Source organism: Phycodurus eques, chromosome 5 (assembly GCF_024500275.1).
Source record: "Phycodurus eques isolate BA_2022a chromosome 5, UOR_Pequ_1.1, whole genome shotgun sequence".
NCBI classification, from domain to species: Eukaryota; Metazoa; Chordata; class Actinopteri; order Syngnathiformes; family Syngnathidae; genus Phycodurus; species Phycodurus eques.
This window is the reverse complement of record NC_084529.1, coordinates 477,149-493,984: the sequence shown is the minus strand read 5'-3', so window position 1 is coordinate 493,984 and position 16,836 is coordinate 477,149. Positions and strand designations below refer to the sequence as shown.

Genomic DNA, 16,836 nt, shown 5'->3' with positions numbered 1-16,836 from the left:
AAGGGAGAGAATGTGTTCTTTGTTCGGAAAATTATTTGTATCAGAATGCTTTAGTTAAAACACGGTATGGTCACACTGTCATACTATGGAATTAATTGTTTGTAATATAAGACTAGATGAAATATTTTGTTAATATAGTCAGCCACAGCTGCTAGGAGAGCAGTTAGTAATGTCCTTTCCCCATTGTTCCTGTCTAGTGTGTTGCGTGTTTTTGTTTGCACATTAAGGACAAAAGTCCTGTTTTTGTTTTAATTCCTCGTTTTTTTAAAAAGACCCAGCAACAAGTATTGCCTCATGTTTTTTAGTTTGTAGGGTGAAAGCTGTTGGCTACTAGTCTGGATTGAATGGGTGGCAACAATGGGAAAATGAAATCGGAGTCTTTTTTAAGGGTAATGGCCTGTCAGCAACATACAATATTGGGGGGGAAAACAGAACTATGAACTAGTTCATTTTTGGAACAGTGAACTTGGTTAAAAAAAATTTATTGTGTGTGTGTGTGTGTGTGTGTGTGTGTGTGTGTGTGTGTGTGTGTGTGTGTAGTATTCCCTACCATGTGAATACTACGAGACTCCCTGCATTAAACTAGGCTTTGGCTGCTTAACATTTTTTGAGGGATATTGGCTTACCAGAGGGAGCAAAAGTAGGTAGTTATTTATGAATTTTTTTATTTACTTAATTTGTAATATTCATGTTCCGATAATTATGGCGGGTAACCAACGATCGAGGACAGTAGCTAAACAAACAGAATGCTGAAAATCTTGGCCAATGCATTGTTAATCATTTATCTTGCATCATTAGATTTGAATAATTGCCTGAGCAACTAGTATTTCATTTCCACGGTCGCCCACTCATGTAAACTGTAAATTGTTAGTCGACTTGCTGGATGTGTCGAATTCTTCAACCCATTTTTGTTGTATCTCTTCAGCATTATTTGTCTTCCAATATTGTTCGATTTGACACTTTTGTCGGTCCTTGGTTAGATTACCTCCCATGACTATCTGAAAAGAAATGTAAAAAAAACTCCATTTCGAAAGAAACTACAAACAAATGTGAAACAGTAAGTACTGCAGCAAGTGTGAGTCTTCTTACATTTTCTTACGGCGCTGCACAAACTAGCTCACTCTGCCCTGTTCGTAACTTGGAAAACCTCACGTCCTCCCGTCGTAACGCATGTGACACTTGGACACAGAAAAGTGGTCTTCCCCTGGGTACTGTAAACCATAATTTCAAGCAGAAAGCTGAATGCGTCTGTTGTTGTTAATGTGATTACCAATGCAAAATATCCCTTTGTTTGGTTTTCTTGTTCTTTCAACAGATGCCAGGAGACCTCAACCTCTTCAGTTGACTAAAGGTCTTCACTTTGATTTAAATTGGAATGTAGCTGTTGGTCACTGGCCTCTTTTGTACTGGATCCACAGATCTCTCAAAGGTCCCCTTCCATCGAATCAATATTTTATTGTTTTGTGCATAACATAGGTCAAAATGAGTCTGTGACATGGTGTAAGTTTGACATCTATGCAGTTTGTCGATTGAATGGAAAAGGCAATAAATGTCATCGTGCTTGAAAATGGGTGGATTTGAAATCGCTGACAGTGTGACATACTTTTATCAGTAAATATTCAAGTACCCGCCCTCTTCGTGGTTCGTAACTACCCACTCGACTCATCCGCTGCCAAGCCATTCAATACAGTCTATAAAGTATACATATGTTGTGTTTTACAACAATACGTATTGTAGCATATGTTATGGTCGCATTTTATTGTCAGTCCTCAAGATACAGTATGTGGAACATGAGGGCTGAAATTACTTTTCCAAGAGGCCACTGTCACAGAAACTAAAAAAATAAAATCCATTCATACATGCTGTCTGTTGTATGAAGCGGTTATAGATGAAAGTGGAGGTCTGTCGTCTACCTTCACCAGTGGATTATGGATGTTGCGATCACAGCGTACATGATGTCATTCGCGCTCGCTACAAGCCATGGTCAAGTAAACAAGCAATTGCAGCGTCCGTTGGTGAGTGAGAATGTCTCCATTTTCCAGTCCCCTCTAGCTCCGCATTACTCCTCAACTCCTTCGAGCTACTTTGGCGACGCTCCTCGCTCAACTCAGCTCAGCCTACCCCCCTGCATCCGTCCAGTCCTAGGCCTCCATCGTATGCAGTCCACCATTCAAACAGCGCTGACATTTCCCTCATCAGAAACCGTGCTGCTGTAAGCCTGCTGCCAAGAAGATGCAACCAAGTGCAAGCATAGACCTTCTCCTTGAATGAATGTCTGTTTGGCATGAGTTTGTCCTTGCCCGATTGTGGGGGTTTAGATTAGGGGATGTTGTCATTCAACCACAAAGACCAAATGACAAAAAAACAACAAACAGTGGAGCTCTTGAAAACGGGTGCCTACTTCACGGTGCCATTTTGGGAAAAAAATTACTAAAACTATACTTCACCATATACCGTAATTTCTTGTGTATAATGCGCACAGCCAAAGTTGACCACAATTCTGGAAAACCCTTCAACCTGTGTATAATGCATTTTTATAATGGATGATTTTGCTTCTACCCATATGATCAAAACATTATCTGTATTTTGTTACTTTTTTCAAATAATTATTCTGAAGTTAAGCACTTTATTTGAACACACAATACTTTTTTTATTTACTTGCTCTTATTTTGAAATTCACAGCCTTTTATTTAGTAAATGAGAAAACACACAGTTGTGCTCATATGTTTGATTACCCAGGAAGAATTTGTAAGACGTGTACAATTGCGAAACACATTTAATTGTATTTTAATGGGATTCAAATTAAACTGTCAAGCATTTCAGAAAAGCATTATCATTAAACAAAATATAACCATAAAGAAATTAATTATGGTTGTTCTTCAGTCATCAGTCATATTAAAAAAAATAAAATAAATAAATTTAAAAAATGTCACATTCTGCCTGGGTATGTAAATTTATGAGCACAACTGTATATATATGCAGTCATATGTACCCCTGTCATATTGGAATGAAAGTGTAGGCTACACCTTTTTCATTACCATTAGGTGGCATACCAGAAAAGTGTACAACTTTTTCATAACCTCTAGGGGGCGGTGGCATATTGGAATGAAAGTGTACAGCTTTTTCATAACCTCTAGATGGCAGCATACATTTATAAAATGTGAGTCGTTTTCATTTTATCCTATACCCATGTATAATGCGCACTATTGACTTTTGGCAATTTTTTGTGGGGAAAAATGCGCATTATACACAAAATTCCAGTACATAATTTCTTCCAAAACAGTGGATGAAATGGCAAAGCTTGCATCCATTTTCACCAGCAATGATTGTCGCGGCAGGTTCTATTAAAATAAATAAATGCGAGCGGATGACGAGCATAACCTCCAAATATCCCTCGCTCCTAATTTTCACCCACGTCCCCTTTCAGATCACCTTCCCTATAAGTGGGCCAACAAGCCAACCCTTGGTGAATTGTGCTTCACAATGATAGTAACTGGGGATGGGCGTTCCAGCCTGGGGGACTTGTCTGGCTGACTGTGACCGCTCACAGGACACCTTCGCCAGATGCGAACGCGGAGACGACCTGCTGAAGAGGACCATATCAATGTGGCGCAAATAAAGTGAATGCTCATTCAGTGTTTATAATTAACCCCACAATCAAATTCTTGCGAGGAAGAAGAATCTGAACATAGAAATGATCAAAGAATGCAATGTCGCTATGAAGGGTTGGCCGCCCCCGGGCCTCTATAGTGATCCTACCGTAATATGGACCAATCAGAGTCCAGCTGTTTTCCATATTTAAATTGGGGAAGATAAGCAATTCAATCAGATCAAACCTAATTTACGTGTCGCATATTAATGAGAAAGCCAGGAGTCTCAAATGCCAGATGGAAAAGACCAACTAGAATAGTTTGAATAATGACATTTTGGGCATTTCCAACCCAAATTATCTTGCAAACCTGATAAAAGATCATTGAAGATTATAAAAGTAGAATTTTAAAAAATGGTCGTAAGGGGACATTTAATATATATCATAACGCCTGCCGATGCGGATAATTGAACAAAGCGTTCCCAATTTGAAACACTGTGTAGATCAGCAAACTGAGCATTAGGATAGCAGTTTACGACTTCACGCAAACCTGTGATCAAGGTGATCTGTGTGTGTGCTCTTTTCAGTGAAAACAAAGCCCAGGTAGTGGCCACTCTGGGGCGGTTAAAAACAGCTAACTGAGTTCTCTTCAGAGCAGAGAAACCTCAGTCAAATGAATGGAGCCAATGATTAAAGTCAGCCATGCAGCCATTACGCGCGTTTCGGTGCTCAAGTGGATCACACAGTTATTGTGTGCGATGCATGGGAAGCTAATTACCTGCAGGTCACCCTTTTGTCCTGGGCTGAATTTTTCTTTAAATTTGGACACGTACTCCTAATTGCATTGCACGGTTCACACTTCTATTTTTAGCAGCAAATGTGCACGAAACACTCACGCGGTAGAGTGCTGTTAATGAGCGGAAAGACCATGGGGGCTTTAACACAACAGAAATAAAACTGCTCTTGGGGTTGAGCCTGATTTTCCATTGTCCACCGTCTGTCCATCAACATGCCAATGTCCTTGCACCAGTGGCACTTAAACCTGATTTAGACTACCCCACTTCTTTGTTTAGCTTATTCACTATCAAAGCTTTTGAATGACAAATACAATATTATAAAGAATATGTAATCATTTAAATGTTCATACACTGTTCGGTAGCCATTTGATTAACTGTCATGTCTTCCCCTATTTACACAAAACACGAGTGTCAGTCACAGACATAAACAAAACACACACAGCCACACACACACACACACACACAGTGACTTATTACTCTCAATGACGAGTCAAAAGAGAATGCTAGCATAATTGTATTCATAGCACAAAACGACCCAATGCAAACTTGGTTAACAGCTAACATCCCAGCAAACGTGGCTCGGCATAATAATCGGTTTATCCATTATATTTGGCAGACTGTGCAGTATTGATTTTTGATTGACACTGAACCCTCACAAATTCAACTATTTGCATTTTTTTTTCTTCTTCTGCGGAACCTATCCCCAGCTATTTGTGGAAAAACTCACCTCTATGCATATTTTGGTGCTCTTTATGTAATGCCCCAAGATGGTGCCAAAGTTTATTTTTTTCAAAATCAAACTATCTGTAAGCCATTTATTTTTAAGAGTAATGTAAGATGAGTTTGAAATGATAAACAATTTTGAAATCATAGTTTGTGGAATAGTTATCATTTAAACCAATCTTGACCCAACCAGTGGTTCTCGAACTTTAGTACCACCTCAAAAAAGATTTAGCTCTCAAAGTACCACCGAAATGACCAACATTAAAATACAGGACAGGAATGTCACTGTTTCATTAAAAATGTGGTACAGGTTGCATCACTCCAAATTTATTACTGTAATTTGTTTTAAGACACTGTAACATTATGCACAGTTTGAAGTTCAAACTTTGAACTTTATCGTGTTTAAATATATGACATAAACTTCACTTAAATTACTCAAAATGTATTGCATGTGCGTTTAATTTTTAAAAAAAGTACTTTAATGTTTGGAAACAGTTAACTGCAAATGTACTGTATTTAAGTTAAATACAACTGAACTTGGCGTCAATCCCCTACCCCCGCCTGTGTGGCGTTTTGCATGTCCTCCCCGTGCCTGCGTGGGTTTTCTCCGGGCACTCCGGTTTCCTCCCACATCCCAAAATCATGCATTAATTGGAGACTCTAAATTGCCCGGAGGCATGACTGTGAGTGTGAATGGTTGTTTGTTTCTATGTGCCCTGCGATTGGCTGGCGACCAGTTCAGGGTGTACCCCGCCTCCTGCCCGATGACAGCTGGGATAGGCTCCAGCACGCCCGCGACCCTAGTGAGGAGAAGCGGCTCAGAAAATGGATGGATGGACAACTGAACTTTACTGTACTTGGAAGTTACCCAAAAAAGTACTGTAATGGATTTTTAAAAATAAATAAATAAAAAGGTTTAAACAGGCTGTATAGATACTTATGATGTTCGTTTTATTATGTTTGATTGAATTGCGTGTTTTAAATATAAATTTTATTAGTGTTTTTAATTCGGTGCTTATTTCAAGTAGCTCTAGAGAGAGCCCACGTACCACACTTTGAGAACCGTAGGTTTAAACTATTAATAGAGGCAGTTATTTAGGGAAGGCATCAATTATTTCAGTGTGGCTCAGATAACCCAATCATGTCAGCAGCTTTACTGTTTATAGTGTCTTAAAGCAACTGAGGCAAATGGAGTGCACTGCTTGGCAGTTCAATACATTCATAGAATAAAAATAGGTCAAAATGAAAAATAAAAATTCTGTTAATTTCTCTCATAGTTGAGGGACATTTAAGCCAAATGATCATCCTGAATGTCCCCAAAAAGCAATTTGTTTATTGAGCCTTTCTTTGTAATGTACAAGTAGTAAAACAACAAACTGCTTTTTGGGAAAGACTGAAAACAAATTATGATTTAAAACTGTGATTTCTTGTTTGGTCCGCCACATCCGTCCCAAAAAGTACATAAAGTAATGTAATACCCACTTACTTGCAACCCATGTTTCAAAAGCATGCCGTCACACATTTCATTGACACATCCGTTTCTGCCAGTATCAACCAACAGCAACTCTTACCCAGTAGAGTGTATTTCTTTTTTCTCAAGCAAGGTCACAATATAAAGTATATGTGGTAAATGTCAACTCGATGTAAGTGATTTGTTGTCAAAACTAACAAATCAGCGGAGTTAAAGAGGAATGAGTTTGCTCTTTTGTCTTTATTTTCATCTCGAGTGTATCGTTATCTGTTCGAGAGTCAAATTAAAGTCGCGGCGTTTGGGTGCAGAGATGCATTCTTGCACTGCATATTTCTTCTGTGCACCAAAAACATTGTCCTTGTGAATAGCCCCCCCCCCCCCTGTCTGAACCACAAAGCCAGCTGTAAAGAATAAAAATGGAGCAGTGACCCTTGCGGTTTGACAACCTTTTCGGTATGCGCAATATCAGCTGTGCATGCTTCTAACGTGAGGTAATTTAATTTGTCTAAATGTAGTCTGTTAGTCCCACCACCTTCCGTTTGCTTATTCGGACCAACCTTGAACTAAACGTATGCAGCTGTTTTCTGACAGCTAAAAAAGCACAGGCATGATAAACACCAAAACCATTCCTGCAACTGGAAATGTGAATGTAAAGCAATCCCAAAGCTGTCAGATGGGTTTTGGGGATCTGTCTGGGTTTTCAATTAAGTGGTGTAGAATTAATACATTTCCTATAGAAAAAGTTGCCTTTCCACTGACGATAAATTGATATTATGTTAAGGTTTTAGGGCAAATGCACTACTTAAATTCCCCGTAACGTGAAAATATATATATTTGTTTTAATTTGACGCACCACAGAGAACAGTTGTTAACAAACCTGCCAAATCTTGCCAATTAAATGAATGAAGCTTGAAAAGAGTGAAAAATTAAGCCTTAGTCTACGGTCACAAACCCTGAGGGCGTGTCTGTTGAAACCACACCCCGATCAAGTTCAACTATAAATCAAATATCACTCTGCAAACTGAAAAATGGATGCTACATCGTCTAGCAACTTTCCTATGCCTACGTTTGAGTTAAAAGAGCCAGAATCCAATTCTGAGCCAGAAGACAATGACCGACCTGAGCCGTTTTTGCCACACACACAAAAAATCAGCAGACAGAAATGGTGAAAACCGGTTTAAAGATATATCTCAACAATTCAGTACATGTTTCAGCAATTATTTGGAAACATCTATCAAATAACTTTACAGGGACTTTAAAGGAGCAGTTGCTTTATAATCAATTAGAAGGAACCGCTTGGCCATCCGCTATGGGAAGTTGAGTGGCATGATTCAGGCCACGCAGACCCCCACTCTGTCACAACTGCCCCAGGCCACATGAATAAAAGGATTTTTTTTTTTATTTGGTTATTGACTAATGCTACTGAGCATTCTCAAGCGCCTTGCGCTCCAGTCGAACCGGCGCCAATGACATGGATTAATCCAGTGTTGACACGTCATATCACATGTCTTCCACACCGGACTCATAATATAGGTCAGATCTAACGGCCCAAATTTGGCAAAACGGAATTTCCGCTGTCCTAATTACATCATGCAAAGCAAATGCGTTTTGCTTGCATAGTTTGTTTCTCATCAAATATGGTCTTCAGGTACGGAGACTTATATACACAAGGCTCTGAAATGAAATGGTCATCATCAAGACTGACTTCATGATGGGTTTAGCTGGACTGCATCCTTATACAACAACGAAGACCGATTTTCTTTACCCTGTGAATAAAGCTTTGTTGTTGGCAGGTCAAGGTTACTGTGAAAATCACTTACTGCTCGGCCCATAAAGTTGCTTGTTTTTGTTATTTTTACTTGTATAATTTGAGAACTGTTGTTGTTGGGTTGTTCACATTTTGGAACTTGAAGCTTCATAAATCCAATGGCATAAAGTGGAGAAACTTCAATTTCCTGCTTTTAATACCTCAAAGCCTCTCTGGACACAAGCTTGCAGCTCTTAGATGACTCACTTCTTAAAACAGATTAGCTCGAGATAAACAATAGGCAGTAGAGGGTGCTTTTTTTTTTTTTTTTTTTCTTTCCTTTCTTTTCTTTTGTTGGCTCTAAGGGCTTCATGTAATGGGCTCCATCTTAACTTTACTGTGTCCGTCAGTCAGTGGGGTTGCTGATGTCATTGAATATCATGTGTCTTTGTCACTTTCAACATTCTGCCGGTGGTCAGTCATTGGTGAGTATCAGATGACTACTACACATGCCTGGCGCCGCTGATGCACAGCTGAAATAGTCATGCCAGGGTTTTGACACACCCAATTCTCCTCGCAACCAGACAACCTAATCACCTATGTAGGCCATCGAGTGGGGTTTATTCCATTGGCGCTGCGCTGCTTGGTAATGGGTTTCTAGGAATCACGTTGCTATCAAGTATCCAGGAATGCGTCTCTGGGTTTCAACTCGCTAAACTGCTTTACTGGTGGATAATTGTATTAATCCTGGGATGCCATTTGTTGTTTCAGTTTCCCCAGGAGAATTTGTAGACGTAGGAAACGTTTGGCTCTCGATGCCCGGGTCTTCTTTCATGCTATTTCAGGATTTCTTTTTGTAAAGGGAAGAGTTAAAGTGTAACTTGATTAAAAAACTGTACTATCATATTGTATGGAGAAATTTGGTGACTGGTTGTAACTGTCCATGCTGAGCTATCTGGTAAAAAAAAAAAATTGTTTAAAGCTATAATATGTTTCTGTCGCCCCCCAGGCTGGAATTCAGCATTACAATAACATAGCCGTTGTTTATACATGATGTAAGCTGCCCCTTCTATGTCATTCTGCAACATCTTCATTCAGTTTTGAAAGACAGCCAGTGAGGTGGAAAAAGATTTGGAAGAGGCAATTGTTGTAAATTCCAAATTATTGCAGAGTTTTGTGCATGCCTTGTCCAGACAGCGTTGAATTTCATTTATATTACATCCGGCACCTTATTGGACAGCTACCGCGTCCTCGGAAATATGTGTAAATTTCGTTTGCAGCAGACGGCCGTTATTTTCTTTCATCTTCGAAGCCTATCTGCGTTTGTGACGAAGATACCAGACAGAAATATCCCAGGCAGTACAATGCAGACAGAATGAGTCATTCCCTATTGTTGCTCCGTTTTGTGCATGCATTGTTCAGTGCACGTTTGTCCGGCACCTTGTCGGGCAGCCGAGGTGGTCATTGGAAAGTCTTTATTTTTATTTTTTTATATTCAATTTACAAAAAGACAAAACCAGACAGACATCTTTGAAATAATTGGTTCGCGGCAATTATTGTTTTTGTCAACACAGTAATTATTGTAATTATTTTTCTGCTACAGAAATGCAAAATAATATGTGTAGATAGCTTTTTACAAACGGGAGACAAGGGGCCACACCCCACCGACTGCTAGGTAAAATGCGTGATTTCCAGTATATCGTTTCCGCAATGGTACTTTGGGTGGGCCAATGCGGGAATGTCCGCAGTCGACACGAAATATCACAGCTCAGATACTGAAAAATGGTGAGAGAGAAGCCGATAGGCTAATTGAGCCTTGCTGTCATCTCTATTGGTGGCTTTTTAATTGATCAACCTGACTGACTGTTTTCAGATGGGCTCCTTAGACTACCACTAATCTTCAATTTAACAAACAAATGAACAACTACGATTTCAGCTATGTGAGAATTGTTTAGGCTTTTCCAGTATGACTATGTACAAAGAAAAGTGTGCCTCGATGAACTTGACTGAATACTCACCTCGAGCACTTCAAACACCTCGGTGATGAACGACAACAAAGTTTCTGGTCTTGTCGCCCAATATTGGTCTGTTAGTCTCAGAATTTTAAAAGGCTCTTGGGAATGAATGAGCGAGAACATATTTTAATCCTTTGCATAAGATTGATTGATTGAAAATTGATCAATTTTATAAATGGGCTTTCGCTTGTATAGCACTTTTATACGGGCGCAACTGTAAGTTTAGTATCTCGGTCAAAAATACTTTGCCATGGCTGTGGTAGCCTAGCTGCAATAAAAAGGGACAAACATTTTCTACTCAATTTCTAAATTCATTTTGCTGCAAGAGCCAAGTTTTCCCTAAGTTTTTGTCCTGTTTCTTTAGAACTCCATTATTTAGTGATTCATGTACTGTTACACTTAAGGTTGCAGCTCTTCAGATCTCTTACAGTGAGTGAGTTACTGTTGCACATTTTGTTTCCCTTTTTAAAACATGTCTCCGCCTTGTCTTTAATTTCAGAGTCTGTATATGACCTCCTCCCAAAAGAGCTCCAGCTCCAGCAGTCGTCCACCCAGACCGACCCAACCACCATGAGCCAGAAGAGCGGGGGAGAGGCGGGGCCTCCTCCGTCGGCAGCCTTGGCTTCAGGTGAGCCACCGAATCGGCCGAGGAAAGTCCATGATCTGGGATCAGGTTCTACTTGCCCGATTGTTCCTCAATAATCATGGGAGAACAACAGCAAATATGCCTTTTAACGGTGACTGAGGGCAACTTCACCCTTTCACCGGTTTCCGAGACAGACTAATCTGTGACCCTATGATGCATTTAAAGCTTTAAGCTGCCTTCCATAGCTGTTGAACTGATTACCGCGCTGATTTCATACCCCCTCTATACTTGTCACAGACCTCGCAATCATAGCAGCAGAGGCATGGCTCTCTGTTAGCCTTTTCGTTGAGGATGCCATGTTCATCCATACTGCAACCACAATGTGTGCATGCAGCTCTAACCAATCGACCTTTTTTTTAAGGGATTATAACTAAGAGACAATAAATGTCTTTAATACAGTGGTACCTTGACTTACGAGTGCGCCGACTTGCTAGTTATTCTAGTTCTTTTTTTCTTTTTAAACCCGCGACCCTAGTGAGGATAAGCGGAACGGAAGATGAAGGAATGAATTTTTTTTTTTTTTTTTTGCTTTGTATTGTGAGCAAAGGATGTGAAGTATGAGGAAGCTTCAGATGGGTCTCCTCGAGTAAGGGGTGGCAAAAATGGAACAGTTAAGGTACTGTAATGTACGGTGGCCTGGAAGTGTAAAACAATCTAACAAGTTGTGAAAGACTTAACATTTCAGAAAACACAAAAACAAAAGAGGAAAAAAGTTAACATTTCAGGAAACACAAAAACAAAAGCAGAAACACAACAGAACAACAAATTACAATTGCGGAAACCCAGAAAGGGGGGGAGCATTTCAGATATTCTTGGAAATCCCACGGCCTTTCTCGGCAAGACCCGCCCCGCTTCAACATGATTGGCTCCTGCATCACGGGAAGGGTAGGCTCCGCAGATGGAACATGATGTCCATCCCAAATAGCGATTGTATAAACAGACGCCCTGAACAGCGAGCTTGTATAGGCGCTTGATGCTGGATATACAATATCTTGTACTTGATCACATTTCTTAAACCATAAAAAGATAGATTAAGAGCTAAGGAAGAAAGAAGTAGGTTGCTAAAGAGAGAGGATGCTGGCGAGAATTAAAGGGAAAGTGTGTACATTTGCAAGGAACCTACCAGCTCCATTCCTTTTTGAACGTACCGAGTAAGGGATCTACCTTGCATACATTCTGGGCACAAGCTTTGCATACATTATGAGTATAGTTTAGCATTGATGTTAAACAACATTTGATGCTTTACGTAGTATTCATATGGCTTGAGCCGAGGAGATGCGGCAGCACGGCTCGCAAGCCCAGAAATGTATTTTGACCGTAGGGGAAAGCTTCTGTGCATTTTGGTTGAATGTAAACTGGGACATGAAGACGGCGTGCAACGGAGATTAGAATTTTGAATCGCGTCAAAACCAGTGGACGGCCGATCGGCCGCTCAAGAAAACCACCCGACTGAACTATGGCGCATTGTGAGTGGTTAGGCAACTGTTTCCTTCCCGATCGACCAGACCAGAATGTATGCAAGGTAGATCCCTCACTCGGTACGTTCAAAAAGAAATGGAGCCGGCAGCTTCCTTGCTAATATACACACCTTCCCTTTAATCCTCTCTCTTTAGCAACCTACTTCTTCCTTAACTCTTAATCTATATTTTTATGGTTAAAGAAATGTGATCAAGTACAAGATATTGTATATACAGCATCAAGCGCCTATACAGGCTCGCTGTTCAGGATGTCCGTATATATAATCGCTATTTGGGATGGACATCATGTTCCATCAGCGTCGCCTACCCTTCCCGCGATGTAGGAGCCAAACATGTTGAAGCGGAGCTGGTCTTGCCGAGAAAGGCTGTGGGATTTCCAAGAAGGTCTGTGAAATGGGCCCCTCCCTTTCTGGGTTTCCGCAATTGTAATTTGTTTAGTCTTTTTGTAAAAGTTTTTCGTCTTTTGTTTTTGTGTTTTCTTGAAATGTTAAAGTGTGTTGTGTTTTTGTGTGTTCTGAAATATTCGTGTTTCACAATTTGTTATATTGTTTTGCACTTCTTGGCCACCGTAGTAATGCCCTCGCATGTGGACAAGGAGATTCACAGAAAAATTTCAGCCATTAAGTGAACAGGACAAAACAGTCAAACGCAAACACCAAATGAGCGCTCACAACAAGCTGCTGTAGGCCACAACTCGGGCTCACACGCAAACCAACTGGCCAACTTGACTTCAGCTCCTGACACTGGACCACACCCCTTAAAGCAAATGCACAAATAGTACAGCATGTAGAGTAATTAACCTTTATAAAACATTTATTTTATTTAATTTTTTCATACAATACTATTTTTCTACAGGATGCAATACTGACAAAAAGTTTTTTGGGGGGGCTGGATGAACAATATTACAATAGGGAAAATGTATTTGACATACGAGTGCATCGCAGAATGAATTAAACTCAAGGTACCACAGTACTTTTACAAAAGAGAGTTTAATTAAATGGAGACATCCAGGGGGTCTCCAGTCCTGCTTGTGGCTGTTCTCCGCCTTTGTCCTCCCTGTCCTGCCTTCTCAGCCTTGACATTTTTCAACTAAGCGTCTGTCCTGATTTTTGGTGAAGCCATTCTTTAGTTGATCCCGAGGTGGGCCTCAGGCCTTTTCTGTGTTAAAAGACCCATAATTACATTTGTGTGAAGGCCTGTGCATCATTTCAGCTCTCTTAGACTCAAGTGAAATGATGTCCATTCAAGCTGTTTTGCACTGACAGGATCCCTAACACACTTTGTTTGTCATTTCACTCACTTTTGCTGCACGTCTCCCTCTGATGCTTGTGCTTGATGTTTTTGTCACTTGGCTTTTTTGAGACATTTGAAAATAAATATTTGGGTCATCCACTCTTACAGTGCAGTGAAACATCAATGCAGCATCATCTGGCGCCGCGGATCAGGAGACTGCCCTTTGCCTCAAATAACCGTTCATTCAGGCATCACTCTTACAAGAGGATGTAATGTGTAGTAAATGTACTCTAGTTTGTGCCAATGTGCTATTCTTTCAGTTACCACCACACATTTACACATCTTTCTGAAGGTGTCAATTGTAATGAGTGGTAGTGTTTTAATATTTAAAAAAAAAAAAAAAAAAAAAAAAAAAGGTAAAGGTATTTTAGGAACTCGACTCAAGAATGTGTAGTGCTCAATTCTACAGTAGATACTCTGAAAGTTTGACGTTTAAAGATATAACGCTTGTGCTTGAGAGAAGCTGCCACTTTCTCATATATAAAGGATCTATGTATCCTAATGAAATAGTGAAGTTGCCCAATCATTGGACTGGACAAATTGATGTGGTCTGATCTTGGATCGTGGTTCAGGAGATCCACTATAAGTTACAAATGGAAACAATTTGGGTCTGGTATTGCATCTTAAGAGCAAACTGGTCAACATATATATTCTTATTGAGACAGCTGCACTGTTAATGAATCTTTTTTTCTATCCTGACCCTAAACAGTGCTGATCGGAAGCATGAGATGCTGTAAAGTCCCTCTGAGGATCAGGAACCTAATGAATGCTTCAAAACATCACAAAGCAGTGCTCCCTCCACAATTTGAAGTTATCCAATTTACTGATTGACAGAGTCTTGAATGATCAGCTCTCTTGTTGCTCATTGGCTGTCTCGTTTTTATTGCAGGAAGTTCCCTCTGAGGCAGGGAGTGTCTGCATATAAAATGGTCTGCAGTTCACTGCTCCATAGGTCAGAGGCTTGTTTATTCTGTCTCTATGGCTACGCTCAGTCCCAACAAAATCTTCCAATTGGCATGCGCAAAATACTTTTGACTACTGAATGCACATTGCACAAAGTGTAAGATAACCCTGGCAACCCTGGCAAATTTAATTTGACTCCACATTACCAGCTTGCAATTTGGGCTATAGATGAAAGTTTTGACCAGATTTTGTTAAGTTTCTTTCTGGCAATGTGTATGTACGAATTTGTAGCTTGCTTTTGTTTTTGTAAACGAAGCATGTCAGTTTTGTCACATTGATTTATGGGAGAAAGGGGTTTTGTAGGAATCAAAACAATGTGGGACCTATAGTACCCTTCTCAACTTTAACTTCAGAATTTGTGATCAATGCTTGACAGCTCTCGCATGCACAGTGAGGGCATAGGACCCATAACATTCTAGAAATTACAGTTGGGAAGAGGGGAAAATCAATTCAAACCCTGCACAAATTCAGCTGCTTGAGTGGGACTGCTAGCCTGCTCCATGCCGAACGTCCTTACTGACTTGTATGTCTTATGCTGCTACAGATGCCACGTCTTCCACCTCCAGCCCCTCTGCCTCCTCCTCCTCGGCCATGGGAGCCCCTTGCTCTGGTATATCCGCTGGCCCGTCCTCCGACCATCTCAAGGCCCCCCAGCATCTTCACCCGGCTGGAGGGGATGGAGTTGTAGCGTCAGAAGTCAAAGTCATGGAGGGAGGAGCTGTATCTGCTCCCAACAGGAGCAACAGCAGAGCAGGCACTGCGGTGGGAGATCCTGGGTCAGGGATCTTGCCAGGGCTAGGAGTTCAGCAGCCTCAGAACACCCCATCAAAGCGCAGGCCCGTACTGAGCATATCCCCGCCTCCTGAGGACCTGTTTGATGACAGTCAGATGTCCTGCCTAGAGGAGCCCCCCGTAGCCAGCGCACCGGGTCCAGACTCCGAGCATAGCAGTAGCATGTGGGCCGATGAATCCGTTTCCAACTTCAGTTTGGTCAGCTCCTTCTCCTATAACGACAACACGGAGGTACCGCGCAAGTCGAGAAAACGAACCCCTCGCCAACGGCCGGGCCCCAAGCCTGCTCCCCCAGAGGACAGCATGGATGTGTTTGATGCTGACAGTGCCAAGGCACCTCACTTTGTCCTGTCCCAGCTTGGCCCCGACAAGACTAGTCCCGTGACCAGGTGGGTATCCCAGTCATCAAGTTTGAATACACAAAAGCCCCTTCGGATTACATGGGTACCTTGACTTTTTCATTTAATTTGTTCCGTGACCAAGCTTGTAACTCCATCCATCCGTTTTCTGAGCCGCTTATCCTCACTGGGGTCGCGGGAGTGCTGGAGCCCATCCCAGCTATCATCGGGCAGGAGGCGGGGTAGCGCGTGGTTGCACTCGAGTATAAATGCAAACGAGGCTAGCAGCGTTAGCTTTGACTCTTGTGGCCAACCCGAATTTGTGCCCATTTTCGCCAGTCAGGGAGTGCCGGTTGTGATTTCTTCTTGCATTATCACAACTGTCTTGGATGGGATGTTTCGATGACAAAAAAATTTCAGACCGACAGTGAAAATGCAGTTTTGGGCCATTTTGAGCAGACACAATTTTTTTGTGAATTTTCACTGGCCCGAGCAGGCCATCGTCTATGCGCAGGTGGTGGCCCCGAGCCACCGTTAATGTCAGACCCTGCTGGGTGAAATTATTTATGAACAAGGAAGTGGCAATTCCACTGAAGGGCCAGTGTACGCAATAAGGGCACTTGGTGTTTATATCGTGGGCTATGCGACCGAGCCTCCTGACGTCACGGGCCAAGTTTTTTGTGCCGCCCACGAAACCAGGAACATTTTGGTGAAAGAGTTTTAAGCCATATCTCAAGAATTCAATACCAGATTGTTGTCAGTCTTTGCACATGTTCAGCACTTTAACTAGCTTGTCTTTGTAGTGTATTCAATTGAACATGGATTGAAAAGGATTTCCAAATCACTGGATTCTGATTTGATTCATATTTTACACAATGGCCCAACTTCATCGGAATTGAGGTTGGTACATTGTGTGTTTTGCCTGTAAGGGGGCGTGGCCAACTTGAGTTGTGTCCTACAGCAGCTCCTTGTGAGTGTTCCTGT

At 41.3% G+C, this 16,836-nt stretch overlaps 1 protein-coding gene across 4 annotated transcripts in view; it reads left to right on the top strand.

Moving 5' to 3' along the window:
* LOC133402621 (nuclear factor of activated T-cells 5-like) overlaps positions 1-16,836 on the top strand; it is a 35,880-nt gene that overhangs the window by 10,948 nt on the left and 8,096 nt on the right. For 2 of the 4 annotated variants that reach the window (XM_061676567.1, XM_061676570.1), the window contains exons 2-3: positions 10,842-10,970; positions 15,267-15,903. In XM_061676567.1, the coding sequence (XP_061532551.1) occupies positions 10,842-10,970; positions 15,267-15,903 (766 nt within the window). Of the gene's footprint in view, positions 1-10,841; positions 10,971-14,591; positions 14,712-15,266; positions 15,904-16,836 lie in introns of those variants that run through there. The other 2 variants (XM_061676569.1, XM_061676568.1) reach the window with 2 other exon arrangements.